This window comes from Nilaparvata lugens, chromosome 3, assembly GCF_014356525.2.
Source record: "Nilaparvata lugens isolate BPH chromosome 3, ASM1435652v1, whole genome shotgun sequence".
Lineage (NCBI taxonomy): Eukaryota > Metazoa > Arthropoda > Insecta > Hemiptera > Delphacidae > Nilaparvata > Nilaparvata lugens.
This window is the reverse complement of record NC_052506.1, coordinates 77,645,294-77,664,197: the sequence shown is the minus strand read 5'-3', so window position 1 is coordinate 77,664,197 and position 18,904 is coordinate 77,645,294. Positions and strand designations below refer to the sequence as shown.

The window sequence follows — 18,904 nt, the reverse complement described above, 5'->3', positions numbered from 1 at the left end:
ATGATTAATCGTTATGAGCTGCTTCATAAGCAACTATTTGTGCCCATCTGGTGTGTGCCCACCCTAAACCTAGCGCCGCAGTGCAGGATGGTTTCTTACAGCTTGGCGTTGTTGTCATTCGAGATGGGTGTCTGGCTTGGAAGTGTTTCGGCCGCATTGCAGGACGACTGTTAACGGTTGCCGGAAGATCAACAGCTGGATTTTTTTCGTTATTTTTCGTGATAGAGAAATTCTGATTGCAGATTCGTTCTCAGCGACCCCAAGTTTAGCCTAAAAGCTCAGAATGTCAACAATGTTTTTAAATAATTAAAAAGCATCATGAAAAGTCACTAATATGGTAGTACACCACGTTTCTGGTAACTTTTTACTGGTGACTGGAGTTATTATTGACACACAAAAATCAAAATAATCGTGAGAAAGAAAACTGCTGATGAACGCGAATAAGACCGCCACTCCATTGTTCCATTGTCTCGGCTGCTTGGCTGAGCCTGGATGGAGGGATCAAATAACCGACTGGTTTGATCTTTCGTCTGTCCACCAGGCGGAACTACGCCGACCATTGCTGGGTGGAAGATGTTACTGCGGCCGCTTGCATTCCCACCAACGCTGCTATTATTTGCTGTCTCAGCGCCTAGTCCGATTCAGCCAATCAACCAGCCTGCACTGCGGAGCTAGGTTGAAAGCTTCTATTTTTTTCAATAGCGCGTCAGTCGACCGATGGAACGGATGCGCACGAGCTCGACCGATGGTCTTCGTACGCTGTATAAAACGCATGGTCCTGACCATGTTTTACGACATGCGCACGAGCTCTGAATGTGTAAAACTGATTCATCGATGCGTACGGTCAGGATGGTACATACGCACTGACGGTCGGTCGAGCTCTGTAACCGGCCTAAAACATTAAGGACCGAATTCACCAAAACGAAAACTTGGTTTGAGCGAGCGGCAGATTCTAAATGAACAAAAATCTGGTGTGGCGCACTCACACAACTTTCCTTGCCGTTATGGAAATTTATCACCTGACGCTAGTGTTCTCGCACATCTCAAGTCTACTATTCAAAGATCCAAGCCAGCTGGTGACAGGACCATAACGCTGGAGACACACGAGCTCTATTATCTCTTCATAGTGAATGATTTAATAGATTCACCAGTTGCCAACAGTTTGTAATTGAATAATCACATTTTCTCGAATTTCGAGCTTATTATAAATTTTAGGTAAAAATGTTACTGAACATTAATTGTAGAGATTTTCATGCTCAATCTTTTCCACTTGAAATTTCTTGTTTAAATTGTATCTGAAGCCTGATAATTGGGAATCTAAACTCAAACTTTTCATAGATGGGGCGGAGCTACTGAAATTTTTACAGATATGGGACTTGTGGCAGTTGATAGAGCATACCAATAACTATTTTAGGTATGAGTTTGATCAAAATCATTGGAGCCGTTTTTGAGAAAATCTCAAAAAACCCTCTTTTTGACATCATTTTTGCCATTTTAGCCGCCATCTTGAATTGCAATTGATCGAAATTGTTCGTGTCGGGTCCTTATAGTATAAGGACCTCAAATTCCAAATTTCAAGTCATTCCGTTATTCAATATCATCTGATTGTCGGGCAGAGGTGTCAGCACATTGGTTATGTTACGATCGGGCTACTGATCAGTACAGCTCCGAAAGCTTCTATTTGTTTCAATAGCGCGTCAGTCGACCGATGGAACGGATGCGCACGAGCTCGACCGATGGTCTTCGTACGCTGTATAAAACGCATGGTCCTGACCGTGCGCATGCGTGCTCTGTACGGATACATGGAATATCTATGAAAAAGACAAGCGCGACTGACGTACGCACTGACGGTCGGTCGAGCTCTGTAACCGGCCTAAAACATTAAGGACCGAATTCACCAAAACAAAAACTTGGTTTGAGCGTCAGTTGATTCTAAATGAACAAAAAATCTTATCACAAAACCAATTCAAAATCTTCTGACTTGGAACCAACCGCCGCTCAAACCTAGTTTTCGTTTTGGGTGAATTTGTGCCTCAGTCGTGTTCTTGTATTATTTTGTGTGGAAATGAATTTGAATTTTGCAGGTCGTACGATCTCATTGATAGAGACAGTTGGCTAGAAAAAGGCATCAGTTTGGCTGAGCTGATGCTCGACATTGTGCTGAAAGTGGAGGAGTCAGACGCGGCTGTTGGGCTGGAGAACATTCTCATTGAGAAACTGAGTGCATTTCTCACAACACTCCGCCAAATATCCTGTTTGAAACTTGTCTATCATATTAATATCACATACAAACATTTCGTCGAGGTAAATATAACCATAGAGAAAAAATAGCTTTTAAGAAAATATTACATGGAGTTGTGTATCAAGTTGAGATGATAATGTTTCATATTGTGTTGATACTGTATCATTCATGAAATATAGCATAAGAAGAAATCACATGGTATGGGGCGTTTATGCTCTAATGAATGATAGACAAGGATACCAATTCAATTGCCAATCAAACACTGCCATTATAACGTGGGCCTCACTAGAGATTACCTGTCAAATCAGAGCATATTTAAACTTTGAACAAATATTAAAAATTGAAAATGTTTTTATTGGCAGAATTAAAAAATTACAACATCTTAGAAATCTCTATATATAAAAATGAATGTCTGTTTGTGTTAGTTTGTTTGTTTCCTATAGACTCGAAAACTACTTTGGCATGAAACTTTGGGAATATGTTGTGTGAATATTGGGGATGGTTTCTGACCAGAACTTTTAATAGGGGGGCTATTATAAGTATATTAATCCATTTTACAGACCTATGTTTTCGAAATTTTCGGCCGAGCGGCTAACGTAGAACGGGAAGATCATGTTGTGATAATATGATTTAGCATATGAACTTACCAGCTGTAATAAACACGTCACTCTGTGATAAAATTGTTTACTGGCATTGAAACAGTAGTTTTAAGTACATAGAAAGTCCGTAATGAGATGTAAATAAAAATATTGATTGTCAGATAAATTTCATGATTCACCAAATAAAGTCAAGTGTGACATGAGATACATTGACTTTTTGGCGGTACGAAGTTTGCCGGGTAAGCTAGTACACAATAAAAGCAATAGAAATTTCACAACATGGGAAAATAATATTATAAAATGAAATGCCAATTGAGTATTTGCATCTCGAGGTACTAGACCTTTTTGAGGTGGTGATATAAAAATTGATTACAAAACTAGCGCTAAAAAGTTGTTACTGAAGCCGACAGTCGCATATGAAGTGACACATATTACATAACAGTATCGATGATTTATCAATTTTAGCTTCGAAGTATATTGTACAATATAATATAAATTGAAACAGGAAACACACGACATAGATAGATTAAAAACACTTGGAAACTTACATTATAATCGGAGATTTTCGAGGAACTGTGTCTCCTTTCTCGACCGAGCAGAGAGTCACTGCTCTCTGACTGCTCGGTCGATAAGGGGGACACAGCTCCTCGAAAAAGTCCGATTATAATGTCAGTTTCTAAGTAGTGTTCTTAATCTATCTATGTCGTGTGTTTCCTGTTTCAATTTATATTATAAAACTTTAAAGTGTTTTCTGTTTTGTACTATATTATGATATACAAGTTTATAAGGTTACATGAGAATTCTAAAAAGATATCTATATTCTCACATGTCAAATCTCTTGACATCTCTCAAAAACCTTGATCGTATCTTGCACTGCATTATCTCCAAGGGCAGCAGATTGTAGAACTTTGGAGCTAAGTAAGAAAATAATTTTATGAAGTGACTTTTATTTGGTTTGGGTGTACAAGCTTCGTATTTATTTCTCCAATTAAATTAATTCATTAAATTAAATTAATATGATTTATTATCTTGATTTATTTCGACTTTTCAGGATAACTTCAACGAGGTTGCCTTCTTCCTCCTCACTGAAAGTCCAGTTGATCTGATCTCCGATCTTATCAATGACTTCCTGATGCAAACTCTAATGGTCAAAAAATTGGATTCCGATTTGGTCTACAGCTATTGTATTGAGGTAAACAATTATTTCCATCTTCCCGACTCGTTGCAAGAAATAATAAATCATTATTGAAAAGTTCCTACTCTTAGAAATTATTTCAGAAACTTGAATGCTTTCAATACATTTTTTTTCTGAGGGTGTTGATCACATGATGATGATCATCATCGTAAAAGCTTCAGTTTTAACTTGATTCGAATATGATTTGAATTTGAGCTAAACTATCGGTTCTTCTTTCATAATTATAATTGAATAAAAATCTTCTAAAGCTTTGTATGCGATCATCACAAAACTCTAGTTTTAATAGAATAGAATATTTTTTATTTGTTCAATGCAGTACAGTCATATGGATCACAACTATACAATTGAACATTGTCAAGTACAAAAAAATCTCTTCAATATTTAACATAATACATAAAAATATAGATATAGCCTATATGATATCAAACATAATTGTCACATAAAAATTCATTTACACTAAAAAAACTTCTTTCAACAAGGAACTTATACAGATCGTTTTTGAAAGTCTTGCTCTTAAAATCTATATTACTAGGCAACTTGTTTAGAAATGTTGTCCCTATGTAGTTAGTTTTTTCTCAAAAAGAGTTAGCCTGTAAGGCTGTACTAAAAAGTTGTTCCTGTTTCTGGTAAAGTGTGAATGTACCTGTGCATTGGTCGTTGAACTGCCCATATTCTTAACCACATATAATACAGTTTTAAAAATAAAAATACAAGGTACAGTGAGTATGTACAGCCTTTTAAATCAACTTGAATTTAATTCAAACTTGAGTTGAAATATAATTGTTCCCTTAATGATAATTTTTATTGAAACTAAATTAATTTCTATACTGGGGATCAATTATTGATGATAATTCTGATCTCTCTATTTTTTGCTATTAATTTTGTTTCAGAGACTTTTGAGGTCTTTACCTGTTGGGCTGGTATATCCCGGCGCTCCGTGGGAAATCAGAGCCGTAAAAATAATTCGAGCAATTTATACTGCCCAGGTAATAATTCACTTCCAACTTGAATTATTCATAGTTACATGGAAACCAAAAACTGTATGGATACTTTCAGTTTCAATACGGTACCCACTCTCCAGTTCGTGTTGCGCCATCTTTGCAACTTATAAAATTATAGTGATGAATACAGAATGTGGCAGCAAAACGTCCTTTTCTAAAAGTAAATAAAACTCTTTGCATGGATCAGAAAGTTTGTATTTATTTTTTGTAATGTAGACACATATACGGGGTGTTCTGAAAAAACGTGCCCATAAGCCAGGGGGTGATTCCTCACATCAAAAGAAGAAAAAAAAGTTCTGATTGACATAGGTCCGAAATTTATTGGTTACCAAGTTATACAGGATGGAAGATTTCGTCTGAATTTCAGTTCCCCTGCTGAAACGAAGAAGCCCTACGGGTATTTGATGTATAATTTAGCGTACTTCATGTAAAATGAACTGAGAAATTGGATAAAACCGTTCCCAGACATTTAGCTTTAGTTCATTTCACATAAAGTACGCTAATTTGTACATCTTAATTAACAGCCAACAAATACCCGTAGGGCTTCGTTTAGACAGGGGAACTGAAATTCAGACGAAATCTTTTACTCTGTATAACTTTGTAACTAAGCATTTTCGGACCTATATTAATTAGAACTTTTTTCTTCTTTTGATGAGAGGAATCACGCCCTGACTTATGGGAACTTATTTTCAGTACACTCTGTATAATGTTTTGTTTCAATTAGTTTTGAATATCAAATCAGGTAGGTGACGTCCCCCATTCTCCATACACTGAGTAAACCTGTCTGGCAAACGAAGCATTGCAGGCGTTATGTTAGCAATTTTTCCCCTGAAATTGGTCTTTAAATCTTCGAAAATCCCCATAGAAAAAAATCACAAGGCTTTAAAACAAATCATAGCGTCCTCAGCAACAACTTCCAGAAGAGCCTTCTCTTTCGAGAATTGAAGTCTCGTTCAGAAAGTTGCTGCACAACTGCCATCTTCTTGTATGGATGGAAATGAAGATCATCATGAAGAAATATTCTCACAGAACGATCGGAAAGTCCAAGAGCAGACACATGTTTGCGCGCAGAACGCTGTGGTGATCGCAACATTGACACTCTCACTGCCTCAATGTTCTCAGGTGACCTAATGGGCCGAGGGACTCCAGTTATTTATCTTGTCGCACTTGCATTTTATCTGAACGTAATGACCCACGTAACCTACTCTACTCTACTAATAATTGATCTCCGGGATCTCCGGTCCGTGACAGTAGCCAAAGGGGCTAAATTGAAGCAATTTCAAAATGTGCACTGATTTGTGATCACAGAACATCCGCTCGAAAAATAAGTCTTAATGGCAAGTGCACGCTTCTCATAGTTCCAATGCATGATTGCTACTAAACATGTCGGGAAGAAAACTTTATAGTTTGACTATATAGTCAATAATTGCGCTCTACTACATTAGCTGACTGAATGGCGTTCACTTCCAAAAAGGAAGTTTTGCTGCCGCACCCTACTATTATAGATCAAGCTACATTGAGCACCACTAGAAACATGAAAAAATAGTCATATTCCACTCCTTGGAAAGTTTTAGGGTCCCTGGAATCACATCAACTTATTCAATATTCATTTATACAATAAGTACATTATCAAATGATAGGGAGAGGAAAAATAAGGTAACCTTGTGCTATTCCTCTCCCAAATTTAGATAACACATAGACCGAAATAGATTAAGTACCGTATTGTAGTTCTTCCAATCACAAAATTTTCAGTCCTCAAGTATTTTCACAAATCAAGTTTATTGATTTCACTATCATCTTTCTCAGGGTCAGTATTCTTATCTTGCACTATGAATTTATCTTCAGCATCACTAATGTCATTCAAATCTTCACCTAGAAGTCGATTTGTACATTCTTTGAAGTCTCTGTCCTAAACTTAGATGTTTACTGCTTGAATTCAATCACTATTGCTTGAAAATGTACATAGTAAGTGAAGTAACGTCAGTCGTGAACCCTTGGGTCGTCCTAGGGACCCAGAAGCATCATTTCAACTCACAGAGCAAAGAAATTGAAAATATATAGTGTATATGTAGACATTTGAGACTCATAAGCTCTATATATATTGTGTATCTGCCATATGCTGAATAATAATAACTCTCTACACCAAACTTTAATTTTAAAAAACACTTTTGGAGTGAAATGCACTTACTTTGGTAGTGACGATCGTTTCGACCTGTTGTTGGTCATCATCAGAGTAAGTGCTTTTCACTCAAAAAGTGTTTTTTAAAATACAAGTTTAATTTTAACAGTGAAAAAGTATGGATATGGAACAGAGTCTCTAAACCAAGTTTAATTGGCTACTGACATGAATCTACATTGACCACAGTAGACAGTAACGCGCACTGCAGCACAATTATAACTATAACAAAAATTGTCTCGGTCCTCAGGACCAAGGGTCACGACTAGAAGGTTAAAGTTACAGTTTTACTGATTTATAACTAATTTTAGTGATTTTGAACTAAGTAATAGAAATGGAATGTATTAATGGTGTTGTTTAGGTGCGTTTGGAATGTGTGGTGAGTTTATTGAAGTCGGCTGCGGCTCCACTCAGCTCATTCATAATGGAGACGGTGGACGAGGCACTGGCTCTGAATCACCCTTTAACGGCCGCCATTCGCGAACAACTGCAACTGGTTCCGAGCAAAATGGTGCTGAAAAAGTATGAATTCAATGAAATCTACAACACTGACCACGTAAGTAGAAAAATCGTCGTCAATCGAATACAGTTGATAAAAGTTTTATTGTAACCGTTTCTGAGGTCTTCAGAAGCATTACCTTCGTCACAATATACAGCAATAATGTCAAACACACAAGAGCCATAGAGAAAAGATAAGCAAAGATAACCACTGAGTGAGACATTCTTCAGAGAAGGTTGCCTTAACATGAAGGCTTCTCTGATTGGTTCTCGTGGAATTTAATCACGGTTAAAACAGTTCTAACAGGATTTTGTGCAACCGGGCCTCAGTACCGTAAAGGCATATTTTTTATATGAAAAACATGGTTAAAGGAGTCATGCTAGCAGAACTAAGTTCGTCACACAGCAGAGCTTGGAAAAAAGTAGGAAATAATAATCACAGTAAAGGGGTCGTTTTGAAAGGCAGGAGAACAATGGTATTTTCACTCAATTATGAGTTTTATTCTTTTATTGATTCAATGATACACAATTATTTTTTAAAAATAATTAGGTGGATTATCAACAGGCACAACCCAAATTGTTCCTCCCCCGGTTTTTGATTCATGAAAATAGGTTATGTTTCCTCCACTTTATAAAATGTTGTCCAATTTTCTGACGAAACACTTGAAGCAAGAAATTTTGAATTTAAAAAGATTGAAGCTCAGATGTGCGGCTGTAAACAAGAATTTTAATTAATGTCTATTATATGTGGCACATTTTTTTTGTGTTCCAAGGTGCATTCTATAGCAGACTACCAATGTACTACCACGAAAGTTGAAGTTCTACCATAGAGAAAAGATAGCATTAGAAGATTATCCCATGGTTAAAAAATTCATTCAAAGTTTGGAAGTGTTGTATCAAATGAAGGTGTTGTGTATGAAGTTGAGATGATACTGTATCATATTGTGTTGATACTGTATCATATGTGGTGATACAGAGAGAAAAGATAGCATGAGAAGATAATCCCATGGTATGGGGCGTTTATGTTCCAAATTTCAAGCCGATGTTTTGTTAACTCAAGTCGATTACTGTCGACTACTGTATTTTTTTAGGCTGGGCACACACCAGTTAGTCAAGACAAGACATGATCAGACACAATACTTCACATAGTTGCTTATGACGCAACACACTCAGATTAGTCATAGCAATTAGACATGTCTTCATAAGCAACTATGCGAAGTATTTTGACTGAACGTGTCTGATCATGTCTTGTCTTGTCTTGACCAACTGGTGTGTGCCTAGCCTTAATGTTTTGGTCGTGTGAGAGTGTAAGAACGGCACAGTATGAGAGACTACCAGCGTCACACAGTTCCACCAAGAATAACTACTTGGATTTTCGAAATTCGAAACATAAACGCCCTATATCATGAGATATCTTCTTTTGCTAACTTTTATGGAGCTGAATCCCTACAAGACTTACTGGCAACTGTTCAGCCCTGTCGAAAGCAGAGAAATGTCGAGAGAAAATTCTATGTTACTTTGAGTTATTGATTATGCGTCATTGCTGATTTATGATGAATAATTCTATATTCTGTTTTATACGGCAATATTGGCGCATGAAGAAGGCTCCTTTTCCTTCTTTCCTTGATCCTTAAGATGCAAAATTAAAAAAATATTTATACGTCGACGTGCAATTCAAAAGGAACATACCTGTCAAATTACATTAAAACCCAATGCCGCGCTTCGCCGTGAATGCGGAACATATTCAATTCAATTTAATTCAATTCAATTTATTTTTTCCTTCTGAATACAATTCAAAGCAGTTACATAGAATCTTGATCAATAAAGTTTATACAATTCAAGAAACGATATAATATACTTACTAAAAACAAACAACAAAATATAGAACTATACTAAACAATAGAACTCTTGAGCTATCACAATTTTATTCTTGTATAAAATTCTTGTATCAGATGGGAAAGAGCTTACATAGGCAACAAAGGCCTGTGCGTAAGCTCGAGTTATCGTAACAATATGTGTTATATCTATACTTATAAAGAGAGATCTCAATTTTTATTAGAGATCTAAACTACATAAAAATAATTTTCAATTATGAAACTATAATCCCCATGCATTAAGAAGGGATAAAAAAAGTGGAAAACTAAATTATAAATAACTTTAAATTTAGAAATAAAAGATTATGAAAACCAAGGAATAGCGAGGAAGGCTACAATTTAAATAACAAATTCAAGTCAGGAAAACAGAACAGACAAGCATGACAGAACTGAAAAAAATCTCTCTGAAGGCGCCCAAATTGAATCAAACACGCGCACCCCCAGTAACAATGAGTGAGACGGCATTATCCTCACTGATATCAAACAGCCAGTTCTTCAAGTGCCACTTGAACGCAGAGTTAGAAACTACATCCAACAATCTATTCTGGTTGGAACGGAGAAGGAAATTTCGGAATAAAATATGAGAAATGTAAAAGCAATTTGTCATTGAAAACGATCTTGTTTGTTGTATTGTGTTTATACCTACTGCTGATGCATATCTTGTATTATATGAATGTTCTGTAGGAGTAAATATTGAATGGGAATTATTATAGATGTAGATCAACAGATCTTTTATGAAAAGTTTTCTCAGTGACAAAACTCTGGACTCACTAAAAAGTAACGCAGAGGAATATCTTCTATTCTTTTTTAAACCTGCCTTAAGAATTGATTTGTGAACAGTTTCCAATCTGCTAATGTGCACCTGGTAGGCACCACCCCTGGCCAGTATACCATATGATAGCAATGACTGGACGAAGGCATGATACATCTGTCTAATTTCCCTAGCATTTAAAACATCACTGAGACACCTGAATGCATATATATATTTTCTTAATTTAGACAATAAGAAGTTGGTATGTTCTGCCCATCTCACTCTCGAATCAAACACCACCCCCAGATACTTATAAGAAGAAACTCTCTGTATCACTTCACAAGAACAAGCATTCCTCTCATCAACTCCACATTCGTGAATTTTCAATGGATGTAAATTGGAATCTGAGTTATTACTTAGACTAATGGGCATAAACTTGGTTTTTGCAATATTAAGAGAGAGGGTATTCTGATCCAACCATTTCTTGATAGATCTTAGGTCAGACTCAGCTCTATCACGAGTCTCCTCCCAAGTTCTCCCTTCAACAAAAATTAAAGTGTCATCTGCAAAAAGAAATAGCCTCCCATGTAAATTTAATCTGGAAATGTTATTGATATATATGAGAAATAGTAAGGGCCCGAGAGTGCTTCCCTGTACCACCCCAAAGTCGACAGGAAGCTCATTACCATTTACTCCATTAATTGAAACACACTGCCTCCTTCCAGATAAATAACTAGTAAACCATGCAAGCGCATTCCCAGTGACACCCAAGGCTGACAATTTTCTGATAAGGTTCCTCCAATCAATACTATCAAAAGCTTTTTTGAGGTCAAGGAAGATTAAGATTGGATGCATATTATTAGATAGAGAAAAATGAAGCTGCTTGTTTACATCAAACAATATATCCGAAACATTTTTGTCACCTCTAAAACCGTATTGGCATTCTGCCAGAATGCCGTTAGTCGCAAGATAACTAACAAGTTGTTCTTTTACAATTCTTTCAAGAACTTTCGAAAAAACACTTGAAAGAGAAATAGGCCGAAAGTTGTTTTTGTCAGTAAAAATACCAGACTTATGCAAGGGAAACACTTTGGCAATTTTAAAAATATCAGGAAAAACTCCAGTCTCCAAGCTAAGATTAATAAGGTGAAGAAATGGTTTAATGAAAATAAATAGGTTTTCTTTCAATAAGGAGGCCGAAAAACCATCAATACCCGGGGCAGACCCGCCTCGCAAGGCATTGACGTGCCCAATAACTTCAAGTTCTGAAACCGTGTGGAGGGTGAACCTAGTGTCCAACCCAAAGTCCCAGTCATCAACCATCAAAGCACCGCCCGAGTCAATTGAGCCGGCCAAATTCTGTCCGACAAACGAAAAAAAATTGAAATTGTCTGCTACATCTCTGCAAACAGTAGGAGTTATAGTAGGTACAGATGGTAAAAATTTATTAATGGGAAAATTTTGTTTAACATTATTCCTGCCTGCCAGTTCGTTAATAGTTCGCCAAAACATTTTTGGATTTCTCTGATATTGATCTAGCTTTCCTCTAAAATATGATCGTTTTGTTGCTTTTAGAATGTTTGTTACATGTTGTCTGAAATTACGATAATATATCTTTAGCTCCTCATTCAAGGGATTCTTTTTGATTCTCTGGCTGATTCTATCTCTTTCACGGATCAATTTAATGAGGTCCAGGGTGATCCATGGCTTGAGTTTTTTCATTCTCGTCGACGATTGCCTAAAGGGTTTTTTTGAATTATTCAACGCCTCTGAAAAATTTTGACAAAAATTGGTTGAACAATTGGTTTCCCACTGACTGTCCCAGTCAGCCTGACACAGATTTTGGTACAGCAAAGCACGGTCGATGAATTCTCCTGCGGGATGGTTCAATGTAGATATTGGCCTGTCAGTTGAGAAGGATATTGTCAAACCAATGCTGTAATGATCCGTTATATTCAACTGTAGTGTAGCCGACTTTACATCATATATGTTCTGGTACCGAAGAAAAAAGTGATCTAAACAAGTACTCGAGTCATTTGCTACTCTGGTCGGTTTGTCTATGCATTGGGTGAGACCCGCTCCTAGGAGAGTATTCATGTATATGTCAGTATCTTGAGAATAATTGCCTATTAGATCCAAGTTAAGATCACCAGTCCATATTACGCTTACGTCTCTATTAATGCTATTCACAAGTTGCTCTAGAGAATGGAGAAATAATTGGATATCGCTATCAAACGTGCGATAGAATGCTAATAAATTAAAGGTTTTATTGTAAAAAGTAAAATCCAGCTTGAGCCCATGAACATCACCAAGAGAAACCTGGTTAGAGATAACTGATAAACGATTACTGTAGAAAACAATGACCCCATCGGCTCTATTGCGCTGTTTATCGGTAAAAACAACTTCATAACCCTCAATCGGCTGCACCTCCTCATCGCCTCGTAGCCAGCACTCAGACAAAACTATTATATCTATTCTGGGCAATTCATTCAAATAAATTAGGAGCTCGTCAAAATTCCTGGAAAAACTTCTTATATTAATGTGCAATATTGTAAGTTTGTCCTCGCCATTCCTGGTTGAGAAAAAAGTTTTATATTCAGAAATATTCTTCAATTCAGTACAAGGAAGAGAAAGATAGTGATTGTATTGACTATCCTCATCCTCATCCATTACACAAAAAAACACAATCAATCATAGAAAAAAAAGAACAAAGATTAAAACTGAAATCAGTAATTATTCATTACTTCTGCTAGCCGCGCCAAAAAGAAACAAAAATGATGATACGTGTACTTGAAAAAAAAGAGATACTAAAAATTCCTTCACCTCACAATTTACCATGTGGATTCAGAAAAAAAACAGTCTTCCGTAATAATTAATTATTATATCTTTACTAAAATGATAATGAAAACTCGAACAATGTCTCCCACTACTTTGTGCATCACTGTACACAAATTCTCGTCAACTAAGTTCAATCATTAAGAAGTTTGACAGTAGCGTTCATTGATAAGACGGCAGCCGTTAGTAAACAAAGGCTATAAAAGTAGTAACTATCGCTCCGCCTATTAATAAATGAGATTAGATTGAATGAATTAGAATTATAGGTCAAAACTGAAAATGAAAACTTACGTTATACTTCCTTGCTACAGTACTTTACTTGCTCCTTTTCAATTCAATCAAATGTATATTCAATTCAATTCCATATATAAGCAAGAATGTAATAATAATGAAAATTAATATGGCGGAAGGTGTGGCTCGTTCATCAATTGGGCTAGTCAGTCGGGTCGAGCGAGGGGTTTGTTACCACTGTCTGAAAAAAATGGCTTTTGGTGGCCCTGAAAATGGCCAAGTTTGTTGCTGGTGGCCCTGAAAAGGGACCAAGATTGTTGCTGGTGGCCCTAAAAGGGACCAAGGCAGGCTAGATGTTTAGTAGTCGTCGACTGGCGCGATACCACGCCGCGCGAGGGTCCCGGGCAGGTCCGTCTGGTGCGAGAGCAGGCCGGCAGGGGCTCAAGTCAATGGTTCGCAGTCTCCACTCTGGTTTACCCGGGTTACGGAGAGGGCTGACCGGGTGATCTACTAGCCAGAGGTCGTGCCGAATCTCCGCCGGGAGGACCTCCTCGACCACTTCCTCGTTTAGAAGGGGCCTTCGGTCAAACCCCGGGCAGGCAGGGTCGTAGGCTTCCGCTGCACACACTCCGATGTCGGTTCGGCACCCAACCCGCGCATCCAGAACCGCGCGCCAGTTGTTAGGCTGGGGCGCTAAGTCTTGGGGCGCAGCTGGCGCGGCGGTGTACAGCCTCAGTCTCTCCTCCACCTGGCGAAGCCGACGTAGGGCCCTCCTCTTCTGGATTCGGCGGCCGGCTCGGTTCCTCCTAGGCATCGGCTGGGTAGTAGACAAGGAAGACACCTCAGGTTGCGGTTAGTCTCGCCGTGGTTCCCTCATTGGCCTGCTCGCTGCTCTGCTCCTGGTCTCGGTAGTGGTCTCGGCTGGTAGTGGTCTCTGGTAGTGGTCTCGGCTGGTAGTGGTCTCTGGTAGTGGTCTCGGCTGGTGGTCTCTTCTGGCTCTTCAGTGGAAGGCTGCTAGTGAGCAAGTGCTATCGAGGGTAGCTGAGTAGCCCCCTTTTATTCACAGTCCCCGAGTTCACCTGCGCTGCTATTGGCCGGCGGTGCTCGGCCAATAGAAACGCAGGAACGGGTGGCGGCGACTGAGGCGCACCCTGGTGGCGGGTGGGTCAACCACTCATTTGGTTGATGCGTGGCGTGGGGAGCAGAGCAGAGCGGCAGGCTGAAAGGTAGCGAACGCGAGGGAGGTATCAAAATATAGTTCTACTCTCAGAAGCTATGCAATATGCTCATATAATTTCATCTGTCTACAACAGACTCATGGAAGGTAGTTTATTACAGTTCTGCTCTGAAAATACGACAAGGTGATGGGCGACTCCAACACCAAAACTCAAAATCTGACTGATTCAAGTACAAAGCAAAAATGAACAACGAATTATGCAATAATCTTAGTACAAATAAATAAATTATAAAATAATCTCAGTCCTAGTTAGCAAAATTAAGTCCGTAAACACTATTGTAGAATTTAATAATACTGTATTGAAACAAACTTTAATTATGGGAATCAGATACATGAGATGACTCAGAAAAATCCGAAAAATCGTTCTCGGTATTAATAATGAAAGCCTTTCCGCCATCGTCTATTCTTATTTTGATATTACCGGCATGATCAGTCCATACATATTTGATCTTCCTATCACGCTGAAGCTGTTTCGCCCTGGCAAACAGGAGGCCTACCCTACGCTTAGGCGTCAGCGACCTTTTGATGTAGATTGATCGAGACTCACCAGTCAAGCCAACGTGTCCAGTATTCAGATCGCCCTTCATCTTTCTCTTATGCATCAGATCATGAGCGTCTCCACGGCGCACAAACTTGACGATGATACCAGGTGCGGGACGGTTATTCCTATTCTTCAACCTATGGCAAGCATCAATGGAATCCTTTGCAATGTTCATTCCCACTGACTTGCAAACCTTGATAACAGTTTCTGTCACATCCTCATTAGCCAAGGATGGAACACCGTTGATTTCCAGGGTGTTTCTTCGCGAATACTGTTCGAGATCGTCCATCTGGCATGAGACTGCGTCCAGTCTCGCGCGAAGAGTCACATTTTCGTCGGAAAGATTTTTGATGACCACTTTTTGAGCTTCAATTACTTCAGCTTGCTTAGCCAACATTTCACCAGTTTTATCAATCTTCTCCATACACGTACGGATGGAAGCTGATAAGTCTTCCCGCAACTGACTATTACTGCTCAAAATCAACGCCTTTAGATCTTCTAATGAAGCATTTAAAGATGCAAGTGTTATATCCGAATTGTTTGCGGCTGACGCAGTGTTCACTCGCACTGGTGTCGTATCACTGTTGCTACACTGAATTCTAAACAGTTTTTCACAACTTTCACAGGACCAACCGGAACCACTAACCAACTGATCTATCTCAGTTTGACCCAACCCGACACATTTCCCATGAAAGTACGATTTGCACTGTCTACATACAATTTTATCTTTGTTGTTTCTGATAACTGATAGGTTACATATGTTACACAAACTCATGACTATACTGTACACAACCAAAAAATAAAAACTGAAATAAACTGTAACTTTTGGTAATTATTGTTACACTATGCTTAAATTTCAATTTTTCGGAAAAAATGCAAAATTTCATGACACGGCGCGGCTAGACTACGAGTAGATTTCAGTTCATTGCAGGCAACGAACGGTAGATGATAACAAGCCAAAAACAAGCGACCGTCTCTCACCAAGTCTGGCAGATAACTCAATATACATCCTTTATTTGGACAATTTATTTTATGAAATTGGAATGAAAAGAAGTTTTGAGTTTGACTGTACCGTAGTCTGTTTCTTTGTCCTTAAGTTGAATGTAAATGATGATGATGAATAAAAACATACATAAATGAATACTTATGCTACAAACATAAAGAGAAATACAAAACCGTCGACTTGAATCTTGGACCTCACTTCGCTCGGTCAATTAATTTTATATTTGAAATCAAAGCTTAAAATCTAGTAATTTCAAATTCATTGGTGTCGCATTTGATTACACAAAAGTTTCGACTTTATTTGATCCAAATTAGTTTCACATAATTTTATATTATTGAATTTCTTTCAGATGGAAACGATAATGAACTTTATTATTCACTCAAATGATGAAAATAGCTTTGCAGATAGTTTAATCATTGCAAAAACAATCAACATGGAAGATGATGTCTACTTGGGATTCATAATAAAATTCATTGAAGAAGGGTAAGCAAGTATTGCTTAAATACTACTTATGATTAAGTTTGTAATCGGGAGTGAAACTGATTGAAGAATTTTAAATAGGCCTATAAACATCCACGGTAGGTAAACAATCTTTATGCAAAATTTCAATTTAATCAGTTGAGTAGTTCAGACGTGATGATGCGTCATTCGTGAATTTCCTATCCCGTACTTGTATAAGCCAATTTTTTCCTTTATTGTATTATTGATAGAGCTTCATCCTATACTATTAAACGAGCAATCTGTTTTTATGTTTAGATGTTTATATGTTTGTATTCCACCGGATCTCGAAAACGGCTCTAACGATTCTCACGAAATTCAGAACATAGTAGGTTTATAATATAAAGATTCGATTGAACTAGGTCTCATCCCTCGGAAAACTCGCTGAAGGACATTAAAAGGATAATTAATAATCATCCTTGGAAAAACAGCTGATAATAATTATTTTGTCGTCTGTTGGTGATGGAAGTGAGTGAGCGAGTTCATGTGTGGTGGACTGTGTCAAAATTATGACTCAGCTGTTGAACTTTTGTAATCATTCAATCAGGTACTTAGTGCCGGTTGCAAAAAAGCCGGGTTATTTTCAATCCTGATTAATTCCAGTAGATCCATCTTTTTGAAATGGTCTTCTCTGATTTGGTTCACGAGAATTTAATCAGGATTAAAATCTAACCGGCTTTTGTGCAACTGGGCCTTTGTGAGGGAAATTTTTGCCTTCCCTTTGAGAATTAATCTCAATTTACTGTGATTAGATAGAACATTTTTGTATGAATGTTATTATAATTTCTTCTTTCGTAATACATTTTTTATGCTTTTGTACTCCAGAGCGAAGCTCGGCCCGATATTATATTAATAGTTTAGCAACCAACCAGCTGATTGCAAAGAAACCAGCTTTGTCTCTTTGCGACTTGTAATTTGTTTGTAATTTTTCCAGCAACCATGCTAAAATTTTGGAAATAATGAACAAACTTGAGCCAGAGGTGTTGGAGAGAATTCAAACAAGGTTGAATCTACAGGCAAATAGTATGAGAGATAGAATGCAATTTGGGGATGAGGAAAGTATGAAACGATTAAAGAGACTCCGGCCTTATTGCTCGAGTATGGATCAAGGTCTGGCGAGGTCGTGTCAGCTAGAGGTTTGTTCCATGATTATTCCTATTGATACTTTATTTACTTATTGAACGAGCGTTAGCGAGTCCCTACATTTGACTAACTCAAGGCCAAAGTCGTTGTCCGTCTGTTTGAATGTTCTACTATAACTTTGGAAAGAAATTATCAATTAGCTTCAAATTTTGAACACGTATTCTTTGAACTTTTTACAGGTCAAGTTCGTTGGACAACAAAATTGACTCACTCCTTCGTCCTTTTTCAGGATATAATAGATAACATTGAAGGTGCATAAGAAAAAATGTGTTGTGATTTATCATTTAGTCAGCTGAAGAATTCATTGCATACAGATGGAATTAAATGGAGAGTGCATTTATTCAAATGCTAATCAATATATAATTATTATTTAACGAAGATCCTAAATAAATGCTGTAAATCACCCCGAAGACTTTTGCTACTGCAGACATTGACAACAGGGTTAACAGCTAGATGGAAATTCGATGAGAACTACTATCCAAAAATTAGTTGCCAGCCCGGGAATCGAACCCGGTACCTCCCAATTGCCAGTCAGGAATGCTTACCCTTACACCAAACTGACAATCTCTGGATAGCAGCGCTCATTTTCATGTGCTGACACATGATTTCAGCTGTATAATACACAACATATTTAATGTATAAGTTCTATATCTCGCTTCCGTTAAAGTCTGTCTGTAACATACGCGTAATTAATAATACAGGGTTTTTCTAAATGATGAACCCATTTTTAAAAAATTGGTATTTATTAAAGTAAAAATGCAAAATGGACAACATTTATACAAATGGAAAGAGAAAGTTTCAAAGTTTTTCCTAATATATCTTACAAGTTTTCAATGTGGTCTCCGGCTGCTGCACGATCTGCAGAACCGTATCACTGCTGCCGTGCACTCAATAGCACCAGATACGCTTTCTCGCGTGTGGGGCGAGTTTGGCTACCGCGTAGATGTTTACCATGCAGCAGCCGGAGGCCACATTGAACACTTGAATACTAATGTATTACAAAAAACTTTGAAACTTTCTCTTTTCATTGGTATTAAGGTTGTCCATTTTGCATTTTTACTTAAATAAATACCAATTTTT

The 18,904-nt window shown here is 37.7% G+C and overlaps 1 protein-coding gene across 1 annotated transcript in view; it reads left to right on the top strand.

Annotated features, from left to right (window-relative positions):
- Positions 1-18,904, top strand: part of LOC111044138 (kinetochore-associated protein 1) — a 75,348-nt gene continuing 56,444 nt past the window's right edge. The window contains exons 1-7 of the mRNA XM_039422900.1: positions 1-50; positions 2,085-2,304; positions 3,893-4,033; positions 4,927-5,022; positions 7,575-7,769; positions 16,533-16,666; positions 17,616-17,817. Coding sequence (XP_039278834.1) covers positions 1-50; positions 2,085-2,304; positions 3,893-4,033; positions 4,927-5,022; positions 7,575-7,769; positions 16,533-16,666; positions 17,616-17,817 — 1,038 coding nt within the window. The remainder of the gene's footprint in view (positions 51-2,084; positions 2,305-3,892; positions 4,034-4,926; positions 5,023-7,574; positions 7,770-16,532; positions 16,667-17,615; positions 17,818-18,904) is intronic.